The sequence below is a fragment of the Macrotis lagotis genome, chromosome 2 (assembly GCF_037893015.1).
Source record: "Macrotis lagotis isolate mMagLag1 chromosome 2, bilby.v1.9.chrom.fasta, whole genome shotgun sequence".
In the NCBI taxonomy this organism is placed as follows: Eukaryota; Metazoa; Chordata; class Mammalia; order Peramelemorphia; family Peramelidae; genus Macrotis; species Macrotis lagotis.
The window spans coordinates 219,033,839-219,045,776 of record NC_133659.1 but is presented as its reverse complement, the minus strand read 5'-3'; the positions used below and the strand labels follow the sequence as shown (position 1 = coordinate 219,045,776).

General features: G+C 43.0%; 2 protein-coding genes across 4 annotated transcripts in view; one reads left to right on the top strand and one right to left on the bottom strand.

Moving 5' to 3' along the window:
- Positions 1 to 2,398: 2,398 nt before the first annotated feature.
- DDX5 (DEAD-box helicase 5) lies at positions 2,399 to 10,130 on the bottom strand. Of its 3 annotated transcripts, XM_074224783.1 has the most exons (14): positions 9,990 to 10,130; positions 9,529 to 9,698; positions 8,329 to 8,494; positions 7,704 to 7,800; positions 7,488 to 7,621; positions 7,240 to 7,305; positions 6,813 to 6,954; positions 6,552 to 6,712; positions 6,289 to 6,461; positions 5,975 to 6,085; positions 5,014 to 5,075; positions 4,854 to 4,913; positions 3,365 to 3,589; positions 2,399 to 3,109 (listed from the first exon to the last, which is right to left on the bottom strand). In XM_074224783.1, exons 2-14 carry the CDS (start codon positions 9,570 to 9,572, stop codon positions 2,706 to 2,708), a joined length of 1,845 nt encoding a protein of 614 aa, XP_074080884.1. In that variant the 5' UTR covers positions 9,573 to 9,698; positions 9,990 to 10,130; the 3' UTR covers positions 2,399 to 2,705. The 3 variants fall into 3 exon arrangements, with proteins under 3 accessions (XP_074080884.1, XP_074080885.1, XP_074080886.1); XM_074224784.1 differs by lacking the exon at positions 9,529 to 9,698; XM_074224785.1 differs by lacking the exon at positions 9,990 to 10,130 and having other exon boundaries at positions 9,529 to 9,731.
- A 48-nt stretch (positions 10,131 to 10,178) lies between these two features.
- Positions 10,179 to 11,938, top strand: part of CEP95 (centrosomal protein 95) — a 33,767-nt gene continuing 32,007 nt past the window's right edge. Inside the window, exon 1 of the mRNA XM_074224776.1 lies at positions 10,179 to 10,583. Within this exon, the coding sequence (XP_074080877.1) occupies positions 10,562 to 10,583 (22 nt within the window). The 5' untranslated portion in view covers positions 10,179 to 10,561. The remainder of the gene's footprint in view (positions 10,584 to 11,938) is intronic.

Genomic DNA, 11,938 nt, shown 5'->3' with positions numbered 1-11,938 from the left:
AACACACACCAGGATGATGCAAGCCTAACTCGGGTTGTTTTGAACCTACAATCCGATATACCCAGGAAGGTTTAAAAATTGCAATCTCTCAACTTGATTGCACACAAGGGGGGGGGGGGTCAGCTGCTCCTCTAACGTTTTGTTAAAATTGATCACAGTGGGTTTTGTTTTGTAAAAGGCTTCCGGTAAGATGTAGTACTCTACAAAACATCTTCTGTCCTCCATTTTAGCCTGGGGAGGCTAAAAGTGAAATGTGTAAAGAATGAGTGATTCCTTGCAGCAGTGACCATTGATAATATTGTAAATGCTATTGAATGTATAGAATGCAACTTTGAGAAATGATGTAGAATACTCCCTTTCTCAAAAACTTAAACTCTTTGGGTTCTGATGGGGGGGGGGGTTGGGCTGCAGTAATTGGGTAAAAAAAATTCAATTTGACTAGGAGGGGAGCTAGACCAAGTTAAGATAACATGAAAATCATTAACACTATTTAGTCTACAATTACTCATCTTAAAGGCTAAGTGACTTTTTCCACATAGGCACAATTTAAGCCCAGCTCCTGTATAGCAACTCTTCACTCAATTATGTGGCAAAAAATAGGATTTGAAGGTTAAATGAAGATAATTGAAGATAATGAAGATAATTGTTCAGGCTTTGTTCAACTAACATCTTGGCATGCATACTCCTATCAAAACTCAAAATTTGCCACTTTCAAAAATCCTTTAACTAATCTATCTCTCCTTGTGCTAAGAAAATTAGCTAATAATAAGGGGCCAATTTACTTTTCTTTTAAAGGACCACACTTCAAATGTTTGAAATTAAGTTTGGGTTTCACTTTGGGTTCTATATTCATCCCCAATAACACAGATGCCTTAAAACTTTAATGGCCATAACAAGTTTATCATATATATGTATATATGTGTGTGTATAATATATATAAAATATAAATACATATATAAATGTATACACACACATAAAAATCCATTTTCCAGGATTTTACCCTTCAAAACACCTACAGACCCACCACCCATGTGTTCATAAAAGACATTTCTATAAACCAGAGGACTCAACCTTAAAAAAGGTCTCATAAAAATACAAAACTGTCTCTGGAGGAAATAAATGCATTTATTCCTTTATATTTAAGCACTTCACAAGTAGAAAGCACAAAGTTTCATTAGTCTGTGGGAAATAACAGGTTAAATATTTGATAGAAATGTAGTATGAGTAAGAGGTAGCTCTGAAACAATGGGAAACTAGAAAGTTAAAAGTAATTGGTAATAAAAATCTTCAAGTTACTGATGGATTTCTTGAGCTTACAATATAAACAAACCTCTATTGAATTTAGGCCAAGATAGAAAATAGTCTGTTCCAGGAAATACAGAAATTTATAACTTAAATCTGCACCCTAACATTTTACTATACCATCTATGCCTAATAGCTTTCCCACTACACTCCTGATTGAACCTTTTCAAAGGGAAATTTACTTTTGCCTCACTCAAGGTTTCATGCAAGTAGCTTGAGTAATTTCTTGACTTCAACCCTCAAACTGGCAATTAATACATTCCAGAATGTCAATGATTCACTAATAACTGCTTCTCTAGTTGGGTCTGTACCTCAAATATACCTAGCATAAAAAAAAATTATAAACAAACAAAAAAAATTTACTGATCCTCTATGGTGAGGCTAGTGGAAATAAAAATGCAGCCCTTTTGATGGGAGTTCTGCTTATTAAAAAGTGACAGTAAAAAGCCAAATTTACCCTTTTTGAAAAAAAAGAATATGGTTCTTGACAACCATTTTACAAGGTAGGCCCAGTGAAATTTACATTTAGCTATAGGTAACACTTCTTAGGCCAAACATTTAGTCCAAAGAACAAGTACTTCTTGTTCCAAAAAGCACATATTTGCAATTTTTATTTTACATGCTACAAGGCATCACATGCATTAGCACAAGGAAAATAATTTTAAACCTAGACTCACTTTTGCATCAAAAGATTTGGGATTTAGCTGTGAGCTTAGAATTTACTTCATGGGGGGGGGGAAGAAATGAGAGCAATGCTACCAATAATAGATATTGAGTTCTGTGAGGAAAGTGCTTCAGTAAACTTGAAAGCACTGTATATAAATAGGTTCATTATTTCACCTAATAATGCTTTCTCCACTACTCATTTCTTTCAAATTTCATGGGGGTAGGAGGGCAAAGAGGGAAAAAGGTTAAGGGCATAGGGAAGATTGTAAAACCTGATGTCCGAATAATTAATCCCAACAACCAATACTGTAGGTTGAAATGCAAGACCAGTTTAGGCTTTTTACTAGCATTTGATACAGAAAAGCATCTATGACATTTTCCATTTAACTTAAGTTGTACAACTGTAAAGTAAACAATTTCCATTTCAAAATCAGTCTTCAAATATCTTTATTGGAAGGCCATGCATTGCCTTCAATTTTACTGTATTTCAAATCACTGTACATTTACTTTAGTGAAAACACTGCCTGCATTTTCTAGTACAAAAAAAAAACCTAAAAATTGTTTCAGGAATGTAGAGAAATATCCAACTTAAATAGCGAAAAAGTGCACCATAATTACTGCTGCACTGCAGTCATTTCTGCATCTCCCATGTTTCTTAAATAACTATCTTGTCTGATAACACACAATATAAAGAGCAATTATGAAAAACTGAGACATTTACATATACTTCTAAAGTCTTATTGAGAATATCCTGTTGGCATTGGATAACCTATCATAGGTGCAGCTGCAGTAGCAGGATATGCATATGCCTGTTGGTTCATGCCATTGTGCATATTTGGGACATTATTTCCATATTGCTGTGTACTGTCATAACCATTCTGGTAAGTCCCTGTTGGATTACCAGTCCTAAAACTAGTCTGTATACCAGCAGACACAAAATTACTTCCAAAGCTCCCATTGGTGTAACTTGCAGCACTGTAGACACCATTCTGAGTTTTTGCCCCAAAATCTCTCTTAAGCAGACTAGAATAACCTCTGTCATAATTTTCCCTGTCCCTAAAGGTATTAAATCCACCCCTTTTGCCCGCAGAGTATCTGTCACGTCGATCATCCTTCATGCCTCCTCTACCTCTGGAACGACCTGTGGGGGGGGGGAGGGGGAAGAAATGTTAAGAAGACAGCAAACAGGCAATTCAGATCTCCACTCTTATCCTGCCAGTCAAAATTTATACTTTAGACTCAAGTTCCTTCTCCCCCATCCCCTTTCATCTGTCATTAATTCCTCATAAATCTCCAGTATTACAGGCAAATGACATACTGTCTTGAGACAAATGACTGTCTTGAGACAAACTTTCTATTTCAGTAACAAATGATCATGTTTCAGAAACAAACATACCTGAACCTCTGTCTTCAATTAGCTGAAGCAATTTGGGATTGATTGCTTGATTAGCCTCTCGAAGCACAGAGATGAGGTCGCTTACTTGTTTTATGTTATTAGGTGTAAAGAAAGTATATGCTGTGCCTGTTTTGGTACTACGGGCAGTTCGTCCAATTCGGTGGATATAATCCTCTGAAGAGTTAGGGTAGTCATAATTGATGACAAATTTCACATCTTCCACATCTGTAAAGTGTTGCAGTGTGGCAAAAAAGCAACATAGGAAGTTTTGCACACCACAACAGCCAGACCAAAAATAAAAAGTTAGACAATTGTATTCCCAAGAAGGTATGGGCTGAAAAGAATATTGTTAAGATGATTATCCACTTCTGCAGGAATACCAGTGAGGTAAAAAAATTAAATGCACACTCCATCTCTTAGTAAATTCTTGCCACCCACCCCCATGATAACCTACCACAAGGAAATGTGCATTCATATTCACTAGTTCATTCCCAACTCAGCAAGTCCCCTTACAGATCATCAAGTGACATCTGAATGCTTCTGCGCAGTAGGGCCACTAAAGTTCACAGCAACCTCTTCATGTGTTCATTTGAGGACCTTTAAGCAAAAATGTACACGGTCCTTCGTATTACACACTCATCAGAAGTTCAAAATTCAGGCCTCACTGCTTGTCTTGCCAAGACCTTACAACCGCAGCTGCAAGAAAAACATACCTGTCCCCCAAAAGCCATCAAGTTTTTATGCACTGTGTCTCGTCTAGGCAAGCGCTTCCAAGAAGCCAGGATTCACTTGAGAATGTGTCTCTCTCTGGCAGGTCTCGACATGACGACTACTGTGTAGGTGAGGGAGGAACTTTCAAAGCACTGCTTTCCTTTCCCACTGACTAAGTGTGAGAAGTTGTTCCTTCTCTAGATTCTCATGTGCCAGTACTCACCAATTTGTACAAGGCTAGTACCTTTTAAAGCTGCTCTCTCCTTTTCAAAGGAACAAAAATTTCATTGAACATTGAAGTTTGGAAATATTTCTTCAACATTTCAGCAAAGTCACTGAAACTCAAAGACCCACAGATCACAGTAAACAGTTTGTACAAAACAGCGCTGTACCATGGCAATCATGCAAAGCATGGGACAGAAGAAATACCACGGCAGAGTGAACTGTGAATAACTTCCATTTTTTCCCCCCGAGAGAACAGTTTATGGTGTAGTAGTTAAGGTGGTATGTTCTGCCTTTTGAAGATTACTGGCACACAATGCTTTCAGCTTTTCACCTCTCTATTCGACTGGAAGCAGCCAGCCGATCACTAGTCCTCCATCCCCCTCGAGTCCTCCGATTGTCATGCCTAGGCCTTGCCACAAAGACTGCACCTTTATGTGAAAAAAAACTTAGAAAAATGCAGAGGTTAAAGAAAGCAATAAACTTTCTTTAAAAAAAAAATAATGGTTGTTGGTTTTGTTTCTGGAGAACCAAGTCATGAAGTGTTTCTACTAACCTAGCCCTCTAGATGCAACATCTGTGGCAATCAGGATAGGAGCTTTTCCATGTTTGAATTCTAAGAAGAGAATTGAACAAGTCAGAGTCATTGAACAAAATTGGCAACACATTAGTTTTTGAAAGCTCTAAGAGCTTACATAAAGTTTATAGGAACCTACCATTTAGAACCCAGTCTCGCTCCTGCTGACTCTTGTCACCATGGATACCCATTGCAGGCCACCTAATTCAAAATAAAGGCAGAATATATAAATGAATTCAGTCCTATAGTTAAAACTGATTTAACACTATCCAAGTTTTATGAACTGTATATATTAGCATATGGATTCTAAGTGGGGAGTTTGAAATCTTGGCTATTAATGGACTTGGCTGGGTAATAGACAATTAACTTCTACAATTTGATTTTAGGTTGTTTTTTTTTTTGCAAGGCAAATGGGATTAAGTGGCTTGCCCAAGGCCACAGGGCTAGGTAATTATTAAGCATCTGAGACCGGATTTGAACCCAGGTACTCTTTATCCACTGCGCCACCTAGCCACCCCCTACAATTTGATTTTAAAATCGACCTTGGTTTATGAAGGAACTAGGAACTATGGTCTACTAGAATCACACAGGTAATTAATGACAATGGGATTTTTAAAATTATAAAATTAAATCCAGTGTACTTTATCATTTCCGCTCCCCCCTCCCCAAATTCTTCAAATAAACCATGCTGGTTAAATTACTGAGATCAGATTTCCATGTAGTTAATTTGCCCCTTTACTGATTGAAAGGCTGGTTTAGTCTGGGAAACAACTTTATTAACTCAAGTTAATGTAAATCAAATTTCCAACTCTATAGAACGTGGGTGGTATCCAATCTTTTAGCTCTTCTGAGCTTTATCACCTAACAAAAAGTTGTCAAGGATCACAAATAGAACATATATACATGTTATGTATGGCAATTGTAACCCATATTACAAATGAACATAATAATAATGCTGCATGAATGGGATTTGAGGGCAGCATGTGGTCCAAGCTTTGGACAATATTTGTTCTACAAGTCTTTCCCTATTTTGCAGCATTACCACAAACACTATTAACACTGGTAGCAAAGCTACGACCATCATGTTTCTCAATACATACCCATCTCTCCTCATTTTTCTGGTAAGTTCATCACATCTTCTTTTGGTTTCCACAAAAACAATTGTTTTATTTTCCTTTTCGCTCATGATCTCCTCCATTAATCGAATAAGTCTAAAAGAGAAAAATAGTTGTACCAAAACAATTTTACATTTTAGCAGATGAATCAGTTTTTGAAAGTTATTTAAACCATTTTTAGATTTGCACAAAAAACAATTTGAAAAGAAAAAGTACCCAGTCATATACTATAGTGAAGCCCCTCCCCCCAGAGTAATATTTAGTTCAAAAAAAAAGCATAAGGCTTTATGAAACCTTACTTCTCATCCTTTTCAACATCATGACACACATCAACTATCTGAAGAATATTGTGATTTGCACTCAGTTCCAGAGCACCAATGTTGATGTGAATGTAATCTTTCAAAAAGTCTTCAGCAAGCTGCCTCACTTCTTTTGGCCAAGTAGCACTCCACATAAGGGTTTGTCTGTCAGGCTACCAAAAAAAAAAAAAAAAACCACATGAGTTTGTCATCTAAAATTTTGAGTGCATTTCATGTTTGAATAACAAACTCAAGCAACTTACTCTTATCTGATCAACAATCTTCCTGATTTGAGGCTCAAAGCCCATATCAAGCATTCTGTCTGCTTCATCAAGCACAAGATAAGTAGTTCTTCTCAAATTAGTTTTCCCACACTCTAAAAAGTCTATCAGTCTTCCAGGTGTTGCAATGCAAATTTCTACACCTGATCAAAATAACGGGGAGAGAGTAACATAACAAAAACTTGAGTACCTATGCCATTCCAATCAAAACCTTTTGTGGTAGAGAAAAGGATTACAACAAACCTCTTTCCAAGTCCCGTATCTGTGGCCCTTTTGGAGCACCACCATAGATACAAGTGGATTTTAGACGACATGCTCTACTGTATTCAGCAGCTACTTGTTGTACCTGTTGGGCCAGTTCACGAGTTGGCGCCAGCACCAAACACTAACAAGAAAGAACAGCTGTTAGCACGTATAGCCTGACGCTAATTGAGAATTAATTTATCGATGTCATGAGAAAAATTTCAACAGGTAAGGTGATTAGCAAGAAAATTTAGCCATAAAGAAAGGAGAATCTTGACTAAGCATTCCACCCAACATCTCAAAGTACCTATGGATTGTTTTAAGTTTTGTGAAAATTAAAAGGTCATGCAATTTAACCCATGGAATAATTAAAATCTGCATCATTTCTGAAACTATATATAAAAACAAATGAAAAATATATACTTACAATAGGCCCATCACCTCTCTCTAGGAATGGTTGATGATTTATGTGGACAATGGCAGGCAGCAAATACTAATTAAGGGGGGAAAAAAGTTGCATTATAACCTAAACAAAGCTAATATAATTTTAATTATACTTCTAACCTGGATAGCATACCATCTACCTACAAACCCTAACAAAGAACATTGCAGGGTATATAAACTTTGAAATTTGTAGATGTTTTTGTATGGCACTCAAAAATCTCTCAGACTTACAGACAGTGTTTTCCCTGATCCCGTCTGTGCTACTCCAACCATATCCAACCCACTTAGAGCAACAGGCCACCCTTGGGCTTGGATAGCAGTAGGTTCAGTAAAGTTCTGCCTTGCAATTACATCCATGACATTTGCTGTAATTAAAATAGTACTAGGTTAGGGAAAATTAATAAGCACAAAGAGATTCCAGGAAATATGACCCAAATGATTACTTACCAGGAAAATTTGCTTCATAAAAATTTAGAATTGGTTTTGGGCAGTTGTGACCTCGTACTGTAATTTCTTTGCTCCTTCGATATGTTTCAACCTCTTGCTGCAATACAAAAATCATGTAAAAATATACCCACAAAATTATTTCCTACGATTCTTACAGCTGACAAAACCTCAACACAGAAACTTTGCTATAAACTAGTTTTTAACAAATGCCCTCTCCTTCAAACTAACTGCAATTCAATACCTTCTGTTATGAACTGATACTTCTTCCATAAACTAAACAAAATCATAAATTAAATGCAGCAAAAGCTTTTAATAATATCTAATAAAAAGTTTTCAAGTTTGTTGTTTGAGAAAAAAAATATCATCTTATTGCTACCTATACCATCATCTTTACCAGTGCACAACTTTTTGTTATTTTTTTTTCCAATGACATCCAAAGAGTTTTCAACATTCACCTTTTCATCAGCTTTTGAGTTCCACACTTTTCAACCACCCTCCCTCCCCACCCCATTCCTGCTGGCATCTAGTAATATGCTAAAGGTTGTAAAAGTACAACTGTGGTATTAAATTGACTTCTAATTCCAAAACAAACAAACAAAAAAATCAAAGCTTTTAAATTACGTACTGCTGTGCGCCTAGCCAAATCAGGATGCTCCTGATAAAAATTCTTCTCAAATTTGGGCAGTTCCTCCAGATTCCATTTATTTTTAATGAGTTTCTCCCCAGGGTTTCCAAATTTCTTTCCAGATAATGGTCCTCCTCTACTTCCTCCAAACCTAGGGGCCCCAAACCTGGAAGAAAAGATTCGCCGTCGACACCTCAAAAATATAACCACTTAACAACATAGGAAAGGATACAATTCAGTATCACTTAAGCTACTGTACTCCTAAAGTCAGGACCTAGTTTGACTTTTTCCTTCACCTTTGGACTATTCCTTCTCATACCAGTCAGCCCTACTGACAGCAATTTCACCATGTTCCCCAGAAGCGCTACCCTCGCTGTGTTCCAGGTGTCCCAGTCAGGGAAAAAGCAGAATCTGGACTCTCTAGGGCTGACAAAACCTCTGGGCGCAGACTAGCCAAAAGTTGGGAACAAACCCCTTTTGCGTGAGTTAAAGCAATAGCCAGAAGGATGAGGAGGAGCCTCGGACCTCCCGAGTGGGGGTGGAAGATAAACAATCCGATCTCTTTAAACGAGACCTTCGCTTGGAGCTAACATTTCCGGCCGGAACGCGGCGGGCACCTCGGCCGAGCTGACAGCCGGCGGCAGCTCCCCAAGCAGGGGAGGCCCCCGGGAGCCTCGCGATGCGCCCCGGTGGGTGGGCTCAAGACCAGGGTAGCCGCGGTTACATAAGGCCGAGGAGGAGGGAGGGGCCGCGCCGGGTACCAGGGGAGGAGTCGCGGCCCCGGGCGGAGTCCGCCGGGCCGCGTTCCCGCTTGGGCGGCGCTTCCCCCTTTGTCTAGCATTTCACTCTGCGCCACATTTTCTCCAAGCTGCCATTTTGAGCTCCTCCGCCGGGCGGGGTAACAAAGGCGGCGCCGCCATGTCCGGGGCCGGCATTTTGTCTCGGCGGCTCCCCCCCACCTCCGGCCCCCCGAACGCCTTCGGAGTCCGCCCAGCCCGGCTCAGTCGGGAGACCCTTCCGGGCTCCCCCAGTGTGGCAGCGCCCCCCCCCCGCCTGACGTCGCGCTCCTCTCGGCCTCGGGCCTCGGACCCCGCCGGACCGCGGCTCGGACGTGACACCAACGTGTCGGCCGGCCTCCGCGGCCTCCGGGCGCCACCCCCACCCCCACCCCCGCCCCGGCCGCGACCGGCCGCCACTCACCCCCGATCCCGACCGCGGTCTCTGTCACTCGAGTATCCAGACATGGCGTCAATGGTTGCGGTTGGAGGGGAGCGACCGAGGAGAAACGGGGCGTCGCGGGGGAAGGGGGGGAAGGCGGCTGGGGCGGTCGCGAGGCCGTGCGGGGGCGGCGGCCGAGGCAGAGGCTGCGGCTGAAACAAGAGGAACGCGGGCCGGTGGAAATGAATGAGGAGCCAGAGGGCTCCCGGCAGCCGGTTTTATACCTGGACCGCCTCCTCCGCCGCAAAGCGCGATGGGAACCGCTCTATGACCTCATCGCCCCACCCCCTCCGCGGAGGGGGAGGGGAGGAGGCCGCGGCCACAACACCCGCGGGCGTTCGGAGCGCCGCCATGTTCTAGCCTCCGGGGGCTCCCCGCCCCCAGCTTCGGCTCTCCCTCTCAGCAGCCCACCCACAGAGGCTTCCCTCGGGGAGCGCCCTTACATTTCACCAAGTCAGGAATAATCTACCCCACTCTCCGGTTTTCCTGTGTTAAGACAGCCCCGCCGGGCCACTGCGAGAGCCCCGGTCCGCTGTCAGGGAGAAGGAGGAGGAGGCTCCTCCCATCACGTGAGCGTAACCCTCAAACCACCGGGCCGGCAAGCGCACTACTTGCCCGCTCCGTTCGGCGGAGGGACACCCCGACCGCAGCGCTCACCGGAAGTCCCCGGCTAGCGCCCCGGATCGGCCGGTTCCGCCGGATCTCCGGCTGGGCCTGTCCCCCCGAGCCCCCGGCCCGAGGAGTCCGAAGCGGGAACAGTCCCGCGGGGAGCTGCAGTCGCAGCCCCCAAACCGCTGTCCGGCCGCGTGCCGCGACAGGAAGTGCGGCCGGATGGCCAATCAGCGGCGAGAAGCCGTTTCAACGTCCCCGCTTCGCTTCCCCCAATTACCGTACGGTTGCTTCTCGCCCTCCCCCCGCGCCCCGGGGCGTCCTCCCCCGCCACACTCCTTTCCCTCAACCGTCCCTCCAGGACGCCGTTCCCCGCGAGCCACGCCGGGGCACAGCTCTCGCGGACATGGAGGCCCGGGAGGAGGCCGGTGAGTCTCCCGGCTGAAGCCGACCCCCGTGGGGGGGGGGGGGCGCACCCTGCGAATGCGCGGGGCCGCGCCCCTCCTCCCCGCCCCCACCGCCGGACGGGGTGCCCGGGGAGAGCCTGGGGCGTCCGGGCCCCGGCCCGCCGCGGCCGCGGAGGGAGGGTCGGACATCGCGGTCCCCGAGCCCGGAAACCCTCCCGGGCTGGGGTCGTGCCCTGGGGGCGCCGCCGCCCGCGCCGGCACCGGGAGCGGCGAGTTCGGTGCCGCATCTCGGACACTTTGTGTGTCGCACGGACCCAGGCAAAACAGATTTTTCCAACCCGAAAACTTGGTGAAAATGAAGTTCGACCCCTAGCCTTCCTTTTCTTGATTCTTATTACCACGCGATGGCTTGGGTGTGGAATTGGGGTTGGAATTGCCTACGCGCAATCTTTGTTTTTTCCTTTTATGTGTTAAATGAATTACCTCTAAGCCCTGGAGGCACACACAGTTAAAAAAAAAAAAAAGGCAGAGTCCCTACCCCGACGGAGATAGCAACCTTCGAAGGGGGGAGAATCTCTGGCGCCAATGAAAAGAAAAAGTGTTAAGCAATCTCGGTGTATCCCCTAAGGGGATGACGGGCTTAGTGCTGCCCCGAGGCAGATAGCAACTTTGTACCCAGCCTTGGATGGTACTAAGAATGTCCTCCACTGTAGTAGGCTTCGGAAAGTGAGTACTGCTCGTTATTTCTCTAGTGGCAGAAGAATGATAGAGAATTTTTTTTTCTATGATAATTAAAAGTTTTACAGATTTAGCTAAACACTAAGCGCCTCCTACGAGCTTAAATCCTGGGAAAAACAGTGACAAAAATGAAATAACCCCTACCCCCCGAGGAACTTATGGAGAGAAACAGCGTGTTTATGTACATACTATAAACAAAATAAATGCAAGATATTTTTTTTTTACTCCAGCTTTACTAGCAGCTTCTTGAGAACAGGGAGAACCTTCATGTAGAAGAAAGTGGTGTTAGTGGAGAAACTATGGAATAATAAATTATGTTCATCTTAGAAGAATGAAAACTATTTTGACATTCAGAATCTCACCATCTCAAAGTTCCCGATGTTCCATTATTTTTACATCATAAGCTACAATTTAAAGTTATAATGATGTAATATGTGGACTCCCATGCACAATTGTAACACTGATTACTTTTTTTGTTATTTCTATTCTAGCAGCAAAAGCAGTATGTTGTAGTGCATATATTTATAATTCACTTTTAACTTAAAAAACTTTTACTTAAAAACTAAGATACAGGAATTTGTATAGAGTATGTTATTTATGGAAAACCATTTATATTATAACTTACCTACACTTGTAAA

What these genes read in the sequence shown, in the direction of transcription:
- DDX5 (XM_074224783.1), bottom strand. Translation starts at nt 9,572, where the DNA reads ATGTCTGGATACTCGAGTGACAGAGACCGCGGTCGGGATCGGGG. An exon ending in AGAGAGGTGATGGGCCTATT is followed by an intron (nt 6,955 to 7,239) that starts GTAAGTATATAT and finishes CTTTCTTGTTAG; the next exon opens with TGTTTGGTGCTGGCGCCAAC. An exon ending in AATTGAAGACAGAGGTTCAG is followed by an intron (nt 3,110 to 3,364) that starts GTATGTTTGTTT and finishes CCCCCCCCACAG; the next exon opens with GTCGTTCCAGAGGTAGAGGA.